The following is a 19155-nucleotide window of genomic DNA, read 5'->3' as shown; positions in this document are numbered from 1 at the left end:
GGGCAAGCAAACATCTGTTATATGTCATTATAAGGGAATAATGAAACTCCATAAAAATTATAGGAGTGAAATTCATATTAAATCTCCCTTGTCTTTTATTAAATACAATACAGGTCAATAAATACATGACTACATAAAACATAAAGCTTAGGTTCCCAAGTAAGAACCGTCAATACAATCAATAGGGATTTATACCGGTTGAATGTCTCGTAGAAACCAACAACAGGTAGGAATGAAACGTTACTAATGTTGACAGGTTTCAAGCATAACTGTAACCCGTTTACCTACAGAGATGTCATACTATTGACTTGGTTTCCACTACTCCTCACATGGGTCTTATTTTTGCAGGTTTAAAACTTCAGCAATATTTTGTACCCGACTACTTTATGAAGATTTATAACATTTATATTAATGTTAAAAAAAGTGGTGCGTGACATTAATATCACGTGATCTATGCTTTCTCGAGACTCCACCAATACCTATTATTATTTAACGGCGCTTAAAAAATATGGGTAGAACTTGAAAAAGTAGTTCCTAACAGGCTTATACAGGAAACGGCATTCGGTAATATAAGCAAACATTGACTCTGTTTTATTGTGTTCATGTAAAAACGGTTCTGAATTATAATTTTCAGCTTGGTTCTTGTTGAAAAGGCAACATAACTCTTTTGAAGTCATTGATTAGTTTGTATTGAAACTCAAACGCGCGGTCGCACGCACTTTCAACCATTGTGTTTTGTAATCAAGCTCTCTGCAAGCAGGCTCGACAAAAATCGTTCAAGTTCCACTATTTTTCTTTTTGTTGGCATTAGTTCTTTTTAGAGAAAATTCAATAAAACATGATCAATATACATGTGATAAAATACGCTTTAACTTTTTATTTAGATAAAAGCACCATTTTAGAGCACGGCTGTAAATGTCTGCACACACGATATGCACATTTTGTTATAGATCGTGCTGAGAAAGACCCGTTTGAATCTTTATATGTATCACCTGAATTATCCTGATCCGTGTTTTCGTGCTTTATAAGGAGAGAGTAATTTAGTGTTTTATCAATTATCCGCTGCTGGTGAAATTAATGTCCGAACCTCTGTAAACGAAATTTCTGACGTTTTTTTGCAATCGTCTGTTATCAAGTTCTGTTATGATCCGTTGCCGTTTCGCGTATGAACCGGTAACGTTAAACTGTTTTTCTGTATCAATTTGTATTTGTTTTGATTATGCGTCGCATTATTATGGCGTAAATTTTATTTCTTTTAAGAATGAATCGAATAATGTCAGAGTAGTTGAATTATATCAAAAATCCGCTATGACGTCATATTTATCGACAAGTAAGTAAATGTAATATGCTAGCAAACATAGCTTAAAAAAGACTCAAAATGTTAACGTTTAGAGTACATATTCAAACAGATTTTATCACAACGTTGTAACGTATTTGTAGACTAACTTTGTAACGTATTGATAGGGAGGGTTAAAGCACGTGCAGCTCACGGTGCAAGTTCCCGGAATTCTTATAAACTATTTTCAAAACAATAGGATCCGCCCATATTCCTTCGAATAACTAACAATTGATTTCCTTTATTATCTATAGAAAACACGCGGAGTATCTTATTAGATTGAAAGTTAAACATATTTAGAAAGACATATGGTTTGTAAATGAATGGCACTTGTAATGATCAATGGTTAATGTAACATATGCCTTAAGTTCCATATCTTATTTGGTTTTACTTAAATTACTATAAAACTTTGACGCCATGGAGATTTAAATTATTTATTCCGTAGCAGTTTCTTAAATGTTAAGCAGAGTAGTTATTTTTGGCTTTACGCCAATTTGCACATGCTACAAATAAATCCTACCTCAATTATTTGGGATATGTATTGGTATTCAAACTTTAATTGATTCAAATATATTTTCATGACTGTCAATAGCTATTCGTACCTTCAGATTTATCACGTTCCGAATAAGATCTATTCATTACATTCAATCTATCAACCGTAGAGAACCTTTTGTTGGTACGAATATTTATATAAAAATCAATATCTAAACATAATAGCTGTCATATAGAGCTGAATTGCGTTTATGTCAGCTAAATAGCAGATCATATTACAGGTAGCAATTATCCTAAAATAAACTTGCCAATGTACGACATGTACGAACTTTTTAATTTGTTCAATAAAATATGTTACCGATTTACAATATTTACGTTGAAAGTACTGCATTCCTAACAGCCATTATCAAACAATGGTATGACCAGTTTCAAATGCCTTTTTTATCACATGCCATGCCCTGTTTCGCATGTTATATAACCATAACGAATAACAGCAGTGAAAATATACAAAATGTTATTTTAACCGGTGAAAACAACACATTTTCGGAACTCCTTTTTCTATTTTAAGATTATCATAAATAATTATATATATATTTTCTATGATCACGAGTGAATTAAAATCGACATTCCATGAAATCCAAAAAATGTAATATGTATTTTATGCTTTTTTACCGTTTATTTACATGTAAAAGACTTAAACAGGAGAATATCGCCAGTATAATGACGTGATTTCGTCACACTAAAGACGTCATTTTGTGTATTGAAATGTATTGAGGCACGCCACGGGAGAAATGGTAACTTTGCAGCAATAGGAAAACAGCTGTTGATTATTTTCTTGAAAAAGGGGCATAAAAGAAACAGAAAAAGTGTTTATTTCAGTGTAAGATCGTTTGTTATTTCACTCATTATCATAGAAAAATAATATATTCAGTCGTGGCTGCGTCAATCGTGAAAATATATTTTCTAAGATCACTCGTGAAATAACAAGCGATCTTACACTGACATTAACAAATATCCCATATATTTTGCACATGTTTTATGTACTGTTTAAGCGTTTTCATTGGCTTATTTTCGTTCGATTGACCAATCGCTTTTTGTTATTTTGATGAAATGACGTTGCAACGTCAAATGACGTCACGAAATGTAAACAACATTCGGGATTTATCATTATGTTTTCGTAAATATTTATTTAATTTGCTCATTTAAAAGCCTGTGATAAAAAAGATCTGACACTCGTTGTCATAACATACCATATTTTATTAAACTCGTCAAGGAAATTCGTTAGAAAGCGAGCATGAACTCGTTCAATAAAATATCGTATGATATTACAACTGGTGTCCGATCCTATATATAATGAATATTTGTAGTATTGACAAAATGCTATCTTAAGCAAGTTAAAAGCCAAGGAAAAATATTCATGCGCTTTATCAAGTAAAATTACTTACTGTTTAGTAGTCATTCAGAGCGGTGATCACATAGATTACAATGAAAAAAAATCAATACATTGAAGTGCCAAGGCGATTTCATTTAACATATTTACTCTTTACACTAGTCTTACGCCAAAATATTGATGATAAATGGTACTTAGCAGAAATTAAAGTTCTTTATCAGTTGAAGTACACAACAAATATTGGTATAGTTATAATAATGTGCATAATACATACCTTGTTTGTCAAAAGTGGCTTTGTCTTCATTCAATCTCACATCCACACATTTCTGAATGTTGCCCCGTTAAAACAAGTTTCGATTTGATTCAACAAGTTTATCGGTGGATTAACTTCTGATACGGTTATTTTACACTAATTCAGATGTCCATTGGTTCCCATTATGAAAAGGCTAGCATTCATGGCATTTTGAGACTTTTCAATATTTCATATTTCGCAAGCGTACTATCAAGTTAAAGATGAATATGTATTATTATGAAAATTTGACAATAAACCACGTAGCTATGTCACGCAATTTTTAAGACATTTTCAATTGGCAAACTGCAGTGAGATTTCGACAAAAACACACCTTCAATTAACGCACCAAAACGTTTATCGTTCAAAGTAGTCCTTGATAAAATGCACCAAAAATCTTGCTGGCAAACATAGAATACATTCGATTACCACAAAAGACATGGATGCACGTGTTATGTATCAATTCAACCTCGAAAGAAAAGTAGCTCGTTAGAAGCAAACACTACTATTGACCATGGGGCACACATGGATACATACTTATTGAGTGGAATATAATCTTTCACGCGTAATACAATCGTAACTCATCGACCTACTTAGAGAAAAAGAGGTAGAACTCTTAGACCGGACGGCTTAATTCATACAGACTATCCCAACATTCCCTCAAACGTGATTAACACCGAGAATTATTTTATGCAATAAGTAAAATAACATCAACACAGTAAATCGTTCTTTTAAAGTTGAATATTGTGCTTAAGTTTATTATAAGTTGACAATAACTTACTTTTGCAATTTGAATTGAAATGACAGTAGAATTCGCAATTAACAGTATCAATACCCTATACAAATACATGCATGAATGGACAATGGGGAGTAAGTTCGTTCCATTTCACTAGTTCCTTATTTCGTATTCGAATATGGAACAGTTCACCATTTCTTATGCAAGCTTAGCATATTTGATATAGGGTTTTAAAGAAAAGCAATGCATACAATTCTTCAGTAAATCAAAACAAAATAACTCGAATGCATGTACTTTATGTATTACGTTACATGTTCATGCTTCTTCATTGCGCTTTCATACGATTTCGTATTTAAACCGAACCGGCATTTCCTACTTCGAATACTAGCTTTAAATCAACAAAATCTAAAGTACATAACATTATTTTACATTTATGTGATACAAACGTGCAATCTAGTACATTTCAACATGTTTGTTTTTATTTATAATCCAGTTCCTTTTTCGTGGCTGAACATTGTTGTTATATGCAAGAACGGTAAACTTTTTACTGGACTAAATATGCTTTATGAAAATAAAGTGTTTTTATTGACCAATGACGAACATAATCAACTCAAGATTTCAGACATGAAAACTATCTCGTTTTCCAAAGAAAAGGGCCTTTTTTCACAGATTTTGGCATGAAGTAAAGTTGAATGCTTTAAAATGATAATTATAAACATTGGAATAGCTCAATTAAAAACAAGAATAAAAGTTAAATAAAGAAAACAAAGTGATCCTAAACTGGGCGGGAACAATTGACCCTTGGGCTTAACAAGTCTAGCACTTACACCAGTGGCCATCCATACTCATACGGAAACGGTGCACTTTATACTAAGCAATCCTCGTAGCGTCACAAAATATAAAGAAAACACTTATTAAGAACATAGCTCTCCAAATTATTTAATCGTTTTGCGTTACAGCTTAATAAGTTTTACATTTTTTAAATCGTAAACAGATACATATGTTTATAAAAATGTAGATATTTAAGAGCACGGTTAATGTTCAGTATAACTGTTTCCTCGAAACTATAACTACAACAAAAAATTTGTGAATAACACTTTTCACTGAGTCTATGAAGTCTCACGGACCAAGACCTTTAGATGTGAGCTGCTCCAGTATGTGCCTTTTCTGTCCAGTTAAAGTTTGCATGCGAGATCAAATGTAAGTTAAGGTTCGTGTTCATGTCTCTGTAGCAACTATTCATAGTCGATTGAAACTTCACACATGTTTTATGGATCAGCAGGCGGGGTTATATACCAAGGCCATTAATTGTGCCTCGGTAATTAAATTGTCCTCATTTTTAATAAGAAAATTCAGGTAAACGTTTACGTGTAAAGGCTATTGCTAGCTCACATGTAGACCTAGCGTTTTCGGTCATGTGGGTCAAGCTCACTGTTTCTGAAAGAGTTTCCTCTCAATAACTTAAGTTTAGATGGAGGCATTTTCCTTTATTTTTGTTTCTATTTAGCGTGTATGATGTTTGTGAGGATTGCATTTGTAGTCAGTGGGGTCAAGGTAACCGTGTCTAAAAATAGAAAACAGGTTCCACTATATTACATCTGTTTGATGGAGGTATTGTGCTGTAAATTTGAGTCGTGTTCTGAGAAAACTGGGCATAATGCATGTTTGTAAAGTGTCGTGCCAGATTAGCCTGTGCAGTCCACACAGGCTAATAATGGACGACACTTTCCGCCTAAATTGGATTTTTGCTAAGAAGAGACTTCATTTAAACGAAAAAAGTCATAAAAGCGAAACGTGTCGTCCCTGATAAGCCTGTGCGGACTGCACAGGCTAATCTGGGCAGACACTTTATGTACAGGCATTATGCAAAATTTTCTCATAACACGACTCATTTGTTTGTAGATAGCTTACATGAAAACGTTTGTTTGGATTGAATTTTGGCCCTGTTAGGTCAAGTTCTCTGTTTCTAAAATAGAAAAAAAGGTTTTCACTCAATTACTTTATTGTATATGGGGATATTATGTTGTAATTTTATTTGTGGGTAGTTAACTTGAAGACATATGCCGGGATTTATATCGTGGTCAGTTGGATCGAGTGAAATGTTACTAGAAATGTAGAGTTTATGTAGAAGTATCTTGAGTTTTAGTTGGGGAAGTTTGAGTTGTTGTAATATTTGATGTAGTAATGGTTGGAGTTGTTGGAGACGTTTTAGTTTAAATAGTACATGTATATTGGTTTGATTGTTTCAACAATTTGGGGGACGATATCGAAAACAAACAAAATGGTGTCGTACACTCCTAATGAAATTATTTTCAAACTGATTTCAGTTTTCATTAAACTGTCTCATATATTCAAAGCGCAAAGTGCAAATACTACAAAGTATATTTTACATTAAGGAACGTGAATTGTTTAGTAATATCTATATAAATATTAACTTAAATTAAAATCCTTTTTTAAATGCATTTCAAATCAAAATTGACGGTATGTAGCGATTAGTTGTTTAAATGCGAGTTTGTTTGTTAACAGGCTTCCATGGATACACTGATGTCAGACATTATGTTTGTTGCCCATGGTAAGAGCTCCAAGCCGGAAGTATACCCCCACCATTGCTATGGCAATGGTTTCATCACAGACAGCTCGTAGCGCGCGACTGGACTCCAGAATCCTTGATGGATTTAGACGCAGACGAGATGAGTACGTGCTCGTCACCTTGCAACGACAGCGTATCCGCTAGTCCCATCGGATGTTCGTACATTCGGGGCGACTTCTGTCATCTGTCACCTCCACCGTCGATACTGCCACTTCAATACGAGTCATGCGAGAAATCCTGCGGTAAACTATCGTTCTCGGTTGATGCCATTCTTGGTGATCAGCAATCGTCTTCTGCACTATTCAAGGTTCCGTCTTTGAACAATAGCATTGCCTGTCGGACGGTCTCTTTGGACGTTAACGACTGGAACATGTTCCAGAGGTACCGATCAGCTCATTGGTAGCAGACGACATCCCGACAGGACGTGGACGCCCTCTATTGGTGTCACTCGTGTCATGAACTATGTGGGAACGAAGCCGCTGCTATGTTGCACCAACGCGAACATGTGGCATACGGTGACCGATGCGCACTGAAGCATGACTTGCACATTCGATATGGCTACGTCAGCGTTCTTCAGATGACGTCACATGCCAAGAGACTGAAGTGCGGGCTTTGCGAAAGAATCGTGACCCGACAGTTTCTCTTCAGACACATGCATGCTCACCACTGCCATGAATCCCATGTTTGTGGGCTGGATATGCCGAGCAACGTAAAGCTCCAGGAACATATGCGTGTGCATGCGAAAGTGACGTCAGTGTCATGTGATCAGTGTACGCGGCGATTTCCCAGCATGCGACATCTTGCCTTTCACAAGACATGCACCCATCGTGCGTGAAAAGTTAACTTTTTAAAAAGAAAATTCAACATAATGTTGTGTCGCGTTCGGAATGAATCCGTTCTTGGATTTTGAACATTGATAAAGGCTAAAAGTGCGTAGTTATGCCCAGCTTTTGTTTAAGTTTGAATATTAAAGAGGAGCTGGGACACTGATTACACCGACTGCAAGATATTTCACGAACAATCTGTTGCTTTTGCCTTTAATCTTCTGTAATTCTGTGAATGTAAGTTTGTATGAATTTGAATGTTTTTTGTATGATATACTTGATAAAAATTAATATGTTTATAGTGATTATATAAACAATAAAATCTAAAAGCAATTATACAAACTTCAGTTTTTACCTCACCATAGTACAACGTGCTCGTGGTGAGCTATTGTGATATGTTTTATGTCCGCCGCACGTCCGAGTGGGCGGTGTGTGTGTGCATGACGTTCGTCAATTTCCTTTTCGGAATTTAGGTTACAGTGTACTAAATATAATACGTTCACTGGAAGTGAGAAGCTAAAACACTGATTTAACCGATTGAAATATAGTTATCAAACAATTTCATCAACTTGTGTTTTTTAAATTAATGTTCTGTACATAATTCTTTGCACGAATTTATATGTGTGTTTGACTGTATACTGTGCGGGGTGATACTTGATGTATTTATAAATATTATTTATATTATATCACCAATAAAAACTAAAGCAATACACACTTCAGCTATTCACGTAATGTGTGTAATATGGGGTAAATTCTTCCTTTCTTACTACATGTGTATATGATGACTTTTACATGTTTTATTTAAGAATACAGTCTTTCAGTAATGCCGTTGCATAACATGGTGTAGTGCAACAACGTGGTGTAATTGTATAATAGTTGTATTCGTTGAGTCCCTTAACTGAAAATGTACACATTATTTCCATCAATGTAAAAGATGTAACAACATGTTGTAACTTTACGGAAAAAAGTTAAATGACACATTTAACTAAATATTTACACATTATTTACATCAAATGTACGAAAGCTAAGATATAAATTAAAACACCCAAGAGCAAAACAATATATTTTACGTCAACGAGCACAAATCGCCGTTTTAAATGAGACAAACTTTACTGAAGATATAAAAGTACTTTTATGAAGGACCTTTTGGAGCGGAATCTTTACCACTCACACAGAGATAATAGCAAAATTGGGTAGATCATCATTAACAAAAGTCCCAACAGCATTTAATTGGAAGATATCTTTTAATGAATATTGAAACACAAAACAATACTATATCACTACTTAATACGTATGCACTAAAGGACACAAAGTTACGAAAAGTATTGTTAAATTAATTTCAAGCATATTAAATGAATTAAATGAATGTTCACAGGAATTTACTTAATCGTTGTAGATTTTAAAGAAATTAATTTCAAAATGATAAAGTTTCATCTTCAATAAGTGTAAAAGCAATAAATTGCAAAATAACAAATTTTACAAGCACAAATAATCATACGGATATTGAGCGATATTAAAATCCTACGAAAACCTAGTTTACATGGAGAATAAAAGGTCACAATAAGAAGAGTCGTATAGATTTCAGACTTCTAGACAGAAATACTCTTCCTCTTGTACATAAAAGTGATATTAGACCAGCAAAAATTCAATCGTCTGATCATATGGCAATATCAATCCAACTTAAAACCCCACAAAAACGTGACCAATGGCCTTTTTGAAATTACTTCAATTTTAAGTGTACCGGAATACTGTACTCAAGTACAGAACCTTACCACAGAATGCGTGCAATTACATATATTCAGGTATATTAAACACAATTTATGGACAGGATTTATGAAATATGAAAATAAAATTGTAAATATAATACTCACATACAAAATCCCGTGAACGCCAAATTACGTTGCATCTTTTCGAAACCAGGTTAAAAAATTACTTTCAAAAGAGTCTGGCACACCAAAGGATAAAGTTAGAGTCATATAATTGAATAATGATATTAGAAAAATTTACAGCAACGGGACTTGGGTCAGATCGAGACTTAAATTTATGGAAAAAAAATCTTAATTCGAACTTAGTCAAGAAAAACCCAGACGCAGTGGAAGAACGATATATTATCTTAATTTTGTTAGTACACACTTTAATTACAACACAGATATTTCAAATAAAGAAGCAATTCTGTATATGATTCAATAAAAATTTGTGTCACGATTGAAGTTGGCCTTTATTATAGCTCATTTAAGAGTCTAGTATGTATTTTAGACATTGCTTTCAGATCATTAATTACATCAACGACGTGGACCAACCAACACTTGTATGCACACAGGTTAAAATATAAGTATAGCGTTATTTGGAATTTCACACAAACAATTGATTCAATGAAAGATTGTGTCACGATTGAAGCTGGCGTTTATTATAGTTCATTTAAGAGTCAAGTTTTTATTTAATACATTGTTTTCAGATCATTTAAAAAAATAAAAAAATGTGGACCAACCAAACACATGTATGCTCATTGGTTAAAATATATAGAGCGTTATTTGGAATATTGATATTATACACAAATATGATGGTGTAAAAGTTATAAATACACTATTTATTTCTATTTTTCAATAATAATGCATTACTTTTGAAACATTTACCCCGTTTTATTGATACATCAAATGAACGTGGGGGTAGCGACCTTGCCACGCGCCCAACACATGCATAAGTAAACAGCTCGTCAACAATAGATGTAAATTGAATATGAACTTCTGGAATATCAAATATTACAACAAAGGTTTGCGGTTGTTTATTCAAATAAAATTAATTGATAATTAATATGGTATCAAAACATAAATTAGGCTTAACAAATGAATTGTTTGAAAGGCGCTTTAAATAATCATTAGTAAGGGCGATCCTTTTATTTGCATACTATTTAAAAGCATGTAAATATCAAAGTTAAATGAAAGTATGGGCTAATAATATCATTATGAATATTTCGAACAAGTTTGGAAACTTTCTTGTTAAGAATAATACTTAAATAGGAAACTTTGACTATTATGTATGTTGAATTTTCGTATTATATTGTCAATTAGTGACAAACACTTTTTTTGGTCAGAATTCGATGCATATTTTCAATCGGAAAGCCACACACGCAGTCCGCACAGGCTAATCAGGGACGACACTTTCCGCTTTTATAACATTTTTCGTTTAAATGAAGTATCTTCTTAGCAAAAACCCAATTTAGTAAGAAAGTGTCGTCCCTAATTAGCCTGTGCGGACTGCACAGGCTAATCTGGGAGACACTTTACTCACATGCATTATGTCCAGTTTTCTTACAACGCGACTCAATGCATATTTAGTTGCTTTACAATCATTCAATATTACGCGCACACACTGCATGACCACGTGCGGCTGCCGGTTAACTCAAAGTGCACGTAATAGTACGTGAACAATTTTAATTATATTTTCCATATTGTGTTTCTTTTCTCAGCACAATATGAACGTTAACAACATAGTAGTTTAACCCAGTTATGCCTAGCGTGTAGAAAAAAGGCCTTGGCAAACAGCGTAGACCCAGATGAAACGCCGCATGATGCGGCGTCTCATCAGGGTCTGAGCTGTTTGCTTAAAGGAATTTCTGTAAGAAATATTCTAAATATAGAAATTACAAATATACTAGACATCATTTAGAAGGATGGGAGAGTCAACTAGGCATAAATGGGTTAATAGTGTACGTGTATGTGTGGAATAATATGATTGCGGATCGCAAAAGCAGCCGTGTAGTTCAGCACAAGCTCGCACCGCACTTACAAAACATGTATTACACACTTATCAAATGGCACGTAAAGAACGTTTGTCTTGCCACCTAAATGTCAACATCATAATGTCATAAAAAATTTAGTGACGAGTTTGTCTTGCCAGACGAGTTGATCATTGGTATAAAGACACGACCAATTATGTTTATCCTAGGAAAACTTCAACCGTATTTGTAAACTAAACATTCCATCGGAATTCAACTGATATTTTGGGTTTTGATGCGTGTCATGTGTCAATCTGCCATAAAAAAAACTTGTTGATACAGAATACGGAGTAACCTGACTGATGCTTATTTAGTGACATTTCGATTGAAATTAACGGTTTAATGATTTTCACTGAATGACAATATATTTTTAGATTGTTCCATTTAGTGGCTTTGGTCACTTGCCTTAAATAAAGGACCATGCAATTGTTTATAAGAATAATGCAATACTGCTCCAGCTGCTGAAGTTTCACTCCTTAATATTTTGTTTAAGAGTGTTATTGCTCTTTTGATAATAATATATCGATTCCAATTTTAATACGAATAGCGTGATGTTAAAATATGATGTATTTGTACATCCTACAATTGTTCACGATCCCAGATAATATAAAAATCGAAAATTTATTTTAAACAGGTAATTGTTGCGTTATAGAAGAGTATATGTGGTCTTTTATACGTTTGTTTAACTCCCGCAACTGTGGTCAAAACTGATATACTGAATACTTAATACATAAAAACTAAATAGAAAAATAAACTAAACGAATGAGAAATCAAATATCTGTTCCGAATCAACACTGCGCAGATCGATTTTACATAATTTAGTTAATAAGTTTCACCGCATGGCGCCGTGGGAAGTGTTTGCGTTTCATTGAGTGTCTGTATATGTTTTATAAAAATAACATTCTTTTTTAAAAGACGCCTACTTGGGTGTTTGCTCACGAAGAACTCGCGACTACATCGATTGAAAACCCAGTGTTATCCAATTAATCTTCATAGGGTTTTAATATAATTAACGTGGCCATTTTCAAGTTTTAAACCGCTGTCGTTTTGGATCCATGATTAGCAACTGTTCAAAGTTCAATCTGTATTCCTGTCATACTTGTATTACAGACAGAGGTATTTTAAACAATATTGTTATTTCGTGGCTCTCATTTGTGTTATTTTAAATATAAGAAATACTGGAATAATGCTGATATATTTTTAAATATTTAACTGCAGTAACATTTGACAGAAGATCCGCTTGTGAAAGGCATACCATATGTTATATATTAACATTTAAACGTCGAGTAAAATGTTCGCTATCCAAATGATCGCCATCGCCGCTCTGTTTGAGACAGCGCTATGCGTGATTTCGACATTATATGGTATTGAAAACGCGCAAGTTTCCGACATGAATACGCTTTTGTATTTGATAAAGTGCGGCAGACTGTACCAAGTCTTCGATAAACCAGCTGTTTGATTTCCTGTCAGTGATACGACGCTGTGTAGTTCTTTGAATTCCAACTGGTTCGATAGCCCTGTCTACGAAAGTGGTTTTGGGTATGCAATAAAGAGACAGAATGCGGAAGACTTCAATGAGATAGGAGGGGTAATATGCTTTTGTATTATTTATATTATAATCCTATTATAATCCTCTGAAAATAAATTATTATGAGTTATTTTACCGTCGCGTTGAGATCTTTAAAAGGGATCTAAACCCCATTTACGGATACCTTTATTTGAAAATGACTGCTATGTCTTGGGACATGGTAATAGAATAATACAATTCTATACTTTTGTTTTGATTTATAAAGTAACTGAACACTGCTTCCGCGGTCAACAACTTAATATACTATGTTAACGGGTTTACACAACAGTTTATGCATTCAACACAAGTCTATAATAATTCGATGTGAAAATATGTAAACGTACATGTATCTATGTGTAATGCATCTTTACATGTTAATTGGCATGCGTTTTATGTGAACAATTTAATCGTTACTATTCAGAAGATAGAAGATTACACACAAAAGCACTGGAAAGCCCACAGACATATCAGCATGACTTCTTTTTATTTTTAATTTGGATATAGAGAATACTAGGTTAGCGTTGAATACAGAGAAGTTTATGTTGCGAGGCTTAGAACGCCGGAAGCGCGAGCCTTGGCGAGCGCTTTCGGTGTTCGAGCCGAGCAACATAAACTTCTCTGTATTCAACGCTAATCCTAGTATTCTATTTATCCCATTTGATTTTTTCAACGTGACATTTAACATAAATAGATCTAATAACCTTAACAATAATTTTAATTCAGTCATAAAAGCACTTAAAATTTAACAAATGTAACCATGCGTAGTGATATACATGTATTTGTTCTGGTACGCAAAATAGTCTTTAAAAAATTCACACACAAACTGTAAAACAAGTAAAAATATCACAATATGCCTACATTCAATTTTACGCAGTATGCGAATTTTAACACATTACGACCGCGAAAAGAAGATTTTACTGTACTATAATTTATTTTATTTTCGAAAGAAAATGATCAAAATCCAATATGGCGGCGATTGCTCCTGACAAAATGCTGTCGATGTCAACATACATGTAAACCATCGACGACCTAGTTGTGGCTACCATAACTTTAAATGTCGCTTTTTATGATTTTTGACTGGCGCGACTTTGTACAGGTCTGTCAATACTAAATAAACTGTACGCTGAAGTTTCTTTAGCTATCGAAGACCTTGACAATTTTGACGAGTAAACAGACAATTGCAGCGACTGACACTTTATTTGACAAAATATACAGGGCAATACATTTTCCGACTTCGGACGACGAATTTAAGGACGCGCAGAACGTGTTTTTTTATTTAATGGTATGGGTATGCCGTGTGTGATCCGATGCATCAATGGCGCCCATGTTAAAATCATTTCCCCGAGAACATGGAACGACAAAAGTACAAACAAAAATCAAAACATTTAAGAACTAGTATCTTACCTTTAATTATCCTTTAAAATCCATCTAATAATCCATTTCACTCAATAATTGACGATTTTGCATCTTGGGTCTTTAATAATTATTTAAGCATAGTTAAAGAAAGACCCTTATGCCACTCTATCACTTTATTCAAATGAGTTTATGAACGCGATAAACTTTCTTCTTCGTCACACGCTACGTCATGTACTCTACATTACTGCTGTTCAAATGAACCGGAGCAGTTTATCTAATAATAGCCGTTGGTAAACTCGGTTGCATTTGCAGATTTCTGCATACAAACATAATTATGTTTAAACTTGCACAATGTTTTATTTATCTATGGTAAATGTCCTTATTGTACGAGAAAATAATTTAATATATAAATACACAAAGAATGGAAAACATTCCAGTACACAACAGATAAATGAGTAGAAAATACCCGTGTACAAAATGGGACGTTCCCAATTCCAGTGTGGTGCTATTTTTACCATCTTATACTTTACACAGCTCTATGCCTAACGTGAATTAAATAGGAAAGCAAACATAGCAGATTATTCATGAACTGTGCGATATGTGTATGGCTTGTTGTACATTCTTAATATTTAAGTTAAATGTCAAAAGTATATGCTTTGGTTATAAACAATGCACATTACACGAAATAAGGAAAATGTGATCAATTGACAATTCAGATATGTCGACATACAGTACATGTAAAAAACATGTGAAATAAGTCGCGTGTATAATAAATCGTCAAAAAAATGGGGAAAATGACGCAATAAGTATGTCATTTTATGACGCCATCAATCAGCTGATTCATTATACGGATGGCGAAAAATTATGTCATATGACTAGATTTAAAGGTTGAAGGTCGTATAATTTTGAAGCTTAAGTTTTGTCGACTTTGTTTCTTATGAAAAATCATTCAGTGGCAAAGTAAATATAAATAAAAAATAACAAAACAAAAATCGTGTAATTTTATATTTTATTTCAACATTTCTTTTGGCGAATATGTCATATATATTTTTTTCTGCAAAATATGCACATTTTCTTCTAATGGGTTACCTTAAAATTCGATCAATGAACCAAACAATATCGACCTAATTTTAGCGCATATCGCATGACGTCATTTAAAAAGTAGTCCGTGCACGCGACAGGTATATTCCACAGTGTTGAATACAAGCAAGTATATTCCACAACGTGTTATACCGTCAATGTCGCGGTGAAAATGGGATAAAAATTGATACGCATAATTCATATCCATGGTGATCTTGTGTTTATTATCTCCATCTATTCTAGATGCGTGCAGATAACGGTGCTGGCTACTTTCAACGAAGACTTCCGCTTCTCCTCGAGACTGATGTCATCATCACTATCGATCTGGTCCCGTATTTTGACAATTCGTGCGTATAATTTTTCCCCACTTTGAAGCTTGTATAGTTTTGTCTACGTAAAAATCGTTTGTTCCACAAAGTCTGTCGATCTGTGTCTGCCCGTCACAAAACCAGTCCGGAATTACCTGCCTTCAGGCAGTGTATGAATTTAAGTGTGCACAAACAGTAATTTACATGGGAGAGCAGTTTCTTCTTAAAAACTTCTTCTTGAGACAATGTCTTTGAACTCGAGCTGAAATTAACCATGCCCCCACCCCTTCCCACCAAGCATTGGTAAAATTCGTAACTGTTTTTAAAACAACTAAATTCCCCAAAAGGAGGGATAGGGGAGGGAGTGAAATCCTTATTAGCCAGCGGCTTATCTTACTTAAAAACAGGAACATCATAATGCATCGCATATTTCCTATTTCATCTTAAACATGCGCAAATAGTCGGCTCAAAAAATATTAAAATAAATGTTAAATAAATATTAAACAAAGTCTGCAAAACCTTATCGCTACCAACAAGTTCAAGTGTTGAAAAGCTTAAAAACGACTTTTTATAAACTTACAATTTCAGCTTGTTAATAAATATACGCCGTTTACCTGTATTGTTTACGATGCCATTGAGAATGTAATCGTAATTCAAAATAAATTGACACTGTCTTGTATTTGTGTTGAATTGTAATACCAATTCAATTAGAATGTTGTTTATTTACAAGCACTGTTTGACTAGCAATTACAGCAATTTTATAACGTAGGCACTTAATAGCGCACCGAGGCGGTCACCCAGCTTAAATCTAATGCACTTAATGGCGTAACGAGGCGGTCACCCAGCTTAAATCTAATGCACTAAATACCATACCAAGGCGGTCAACCAGCTAAAATCAAATGGTGTTCTGTATGTGATGTCTTGTTTTTTCAAGCAATTATTCCCTGAGTTTACATTGCATAAATGACTGACGAAGTATTAAAAGCAAGCACTTCTGTTAATATTACTGTGTTGTTGTTTTTTGTCTTATATAGTATACATATTTAAAAAGTTGTTTATACATTTTAGTGATTTGTGTTTTTCTTAATTAGATGCAAATCGAGCAAGAATACGAATCATGTTTGTTTTGTTTAATTGTTTAAGGATGAGTTTCAACCTCAAGACAGAAGATAATGCATATTTCACACACCTGCTGTTTAAACGAGTAGAGAATACAACAGTAGTGCAAGATAAAGCTGAAGCCAATGGGAGCTTTGGGAACACGCAGACCTTTCAAGTCTGTCGGCCGACAAATGGCGCACCGCACACTATATCAACAACGTTGCAGAAAGGATCCACTGTAAAGGTCAGTGACACGTGTTGTTAATTGTTTCAATGGTTAATTGACATATTTTCCGCCTTTCAAACGAGTGCCCGGCTCACTCTCAAATCGGAGAGCATTCTTAGGAAGTTTTCAAAGGCACATAGTTATGATTTTGTCCATGAAGCTGACCCGATTGCGTTTATTTATGCAGCTTGATTAGATGTCATTACGCTCAATTTAATATATTATAAATATTAGCCGCGCTTTTGGAAAAACAGAAATTAATGCAAGTGCGAAAAGTATTGTACAAGATAATCATACGTAGTCCATTTATACCTATCAGGCAAAACACTTTCGCTGTAATGGAATGTTTCGTTTAAAAAAGTCTCTTTTTTACTAATGTCTAGTCTAGACGGAAAGTGAGAAATGCGCAGGCTTATCAGGGACGACATTTTTGGTACATGCATTAAGCGATTAATTTCATGTTATACTATTACACTGCATCCGTATGGGTGACACATGCTACCACATATTTCAATGCATGTTATAAACTTGTAAATTTAGTAAGCACGTGTTAGTAATCAAGTAACATACACACATTATAATTGGGTCACGCCAAGTAAGAACATTTAAAATGTGCAGCTACATGAGATACACATGCGTGCCAAATATCAAATTATTATCTTCAATATCGCAAAAGTTATGGTAGTGTGAATAAAGAATGCGTGTATCAATACATTTTGGCTGATTTCTGTCGTATCGTTCTGGCGTGTTGGTGTGTTTGAAGATGTTTTAAAACGTGCAAACTCTTGAGAGAATGAGAAATAGACCTGCTCGACATTTATTCATCCATTATGTCGTGTTCGAGACTTTCAAACCCGCCAACCCGAGAAAGCGAACAAACACGAGGCCCTGCCGAGCCTTGCTCTGTAAAGAAGAGGTTTAATGTATATGCATAAAGTGTCATCCCAGATTAGCATGTGAAGTCCGCACATCTTAATCAGGTACGACACTTTCCGCCTTAACTGGGTTATTGCTTAGAATAGACGCTCTTTAAACGTTCTTTAAACGAAAAATATCATAAAAGCGGACTGAACGTGCTTATTTAGGACGTAATTTTACGCACATGCATTAAACCCCCCTTTCACAGAGCATGGCCCACAAACACGTCATAACGACAGGAGGCCCCAATACGACAATTCTGGTACACGCCGCTATTTTTGTCGTTACGGCATGTTCTCTTGTGCTTGCCACCTTCAACTCTACAAATACAACAGATTGATATGGCCAAAATCAGCAAACCACATTATGCAGTGTATTATTAGTTACACCGTTAGTAACTGATGGTGTATGAGATATACCTCCTCAGTAAGTTCATGCCATACGAGAGCGAAGCTTGAGTATGATATGAAAGTACTGAGATTTATTTATCCCATACAACATCAGTTACTAACTGTGTAACGATTATATCTCAACCGACTACTCGATTACTCAAGGTGTATGGAAATTACTCGGGTGTATGGAAAATACACCATGGGCACGTGACCACTCTAAGCCAATCGGATAAGGTCATTTTTGTAGGAGGTGAGATATGAGAGAATATCTAGTAATATATGCATTAAATCAGGATGATTAAAATAGAATAATGTCTTGTATATTTTTTTTTAAATATGGTCGATGGCCTAGAGTGGACCACATTCACAAGCGTTATTTACCCATCTCTTGTGCGGGAAGTCAATCTTTGGTTCGCCTCAACTGGTGACTACGCCATGATCAGACGCCTAGAGTTCACGAAGACGCCATGAAACGCTTTCTAAAATGGAACATTAGTGTTGTTTGTTTACGTTATTGCATACAAGATATTGGGCTGGGATTAGTTTTTTAATAACCCACATTTTAATTAATGAATAACTTATAATAAATGTCAACGTGTATACTCAATTACAAAGAAATTATAAATATTCTTTGAAATGTTTCAATCAATATGTATACACGCATCCAAATAGTATTGTTTGGTACGGTTATATTTACATTTTCTAAACAAAACATTGTTTACTTGGTACGTCCACATTTTGCTAACTTAATAATTTTTCTTTACAGATGAAGGTT

At 34.3% G+C, this 19155-nt stretch overlaps 2 protein-coding genes and 1 pseudogene across 5 annotated transcripts in view; 1 reads left to right on the top strand and 2 right to left on the bottom strand.

Moving 5' to 3' along the window:
• The window catches only part of LOC127841063 (uncharacterized protein DDB_G0271670-like), an 11350-nt pseudogene extending 4373 nt beyond the window's left edge, over positions 1-6977 (top strand).
• The window catches only part of LOC127841135 (coatomer subunit beta'-like), a 238277-nt gene that overhangs the window by 95609 nt on the left and 123513 nt on the right, over positions 1-19155 (bottom strand). The gene's annotated exons all lie outside the window — the stretch shown is intronic.
• The window catches only part of LOC127841134 (uncharacterized protein CXorf38 homolog), a 335137-nt gene that overhangs the window by 280157 nt on the left and 35825 nt on the right, over positions 1-19155 (bottom strand). Inside the window, exon 5 of one of the 3 annotated variants that reach the window (XM_052369728.1) lies at positions 18748-18859. The exons of the other annotated variants lie outside the window; for them this stretch is intronic. Coding sequence (XP_052225688.1) covers positions 18828-18859 — 32 coding nt within the window. The 3' untranslated portion in view covers positions 18748-18827. Of the gene's footprint in view, positions 1-18747; positions 18860-19155 lie in introns of those variants that run through there. 3 annotated transcript variants of the gene reach the window in all.

This window comes from Dreissena polymorpha, chromosome 8 (genome assembly GCF_020536995.1).
Source record: "Dreissena polymorpha isolate Duluth1 chromosome 8, UMN_Dpol_1.0, whole genome shotgun sequence".
In the NCBI taxonomy this organism is placed as follows: Eukaryota; Metazoa; Mollusca; class Bivalvia; order Myida; family Dreissenidae; genus Dreissena; species Dreissena polymorpha.
This window is presented reverse-complemented; position numbering and strand designations above follow the sequence as displayed.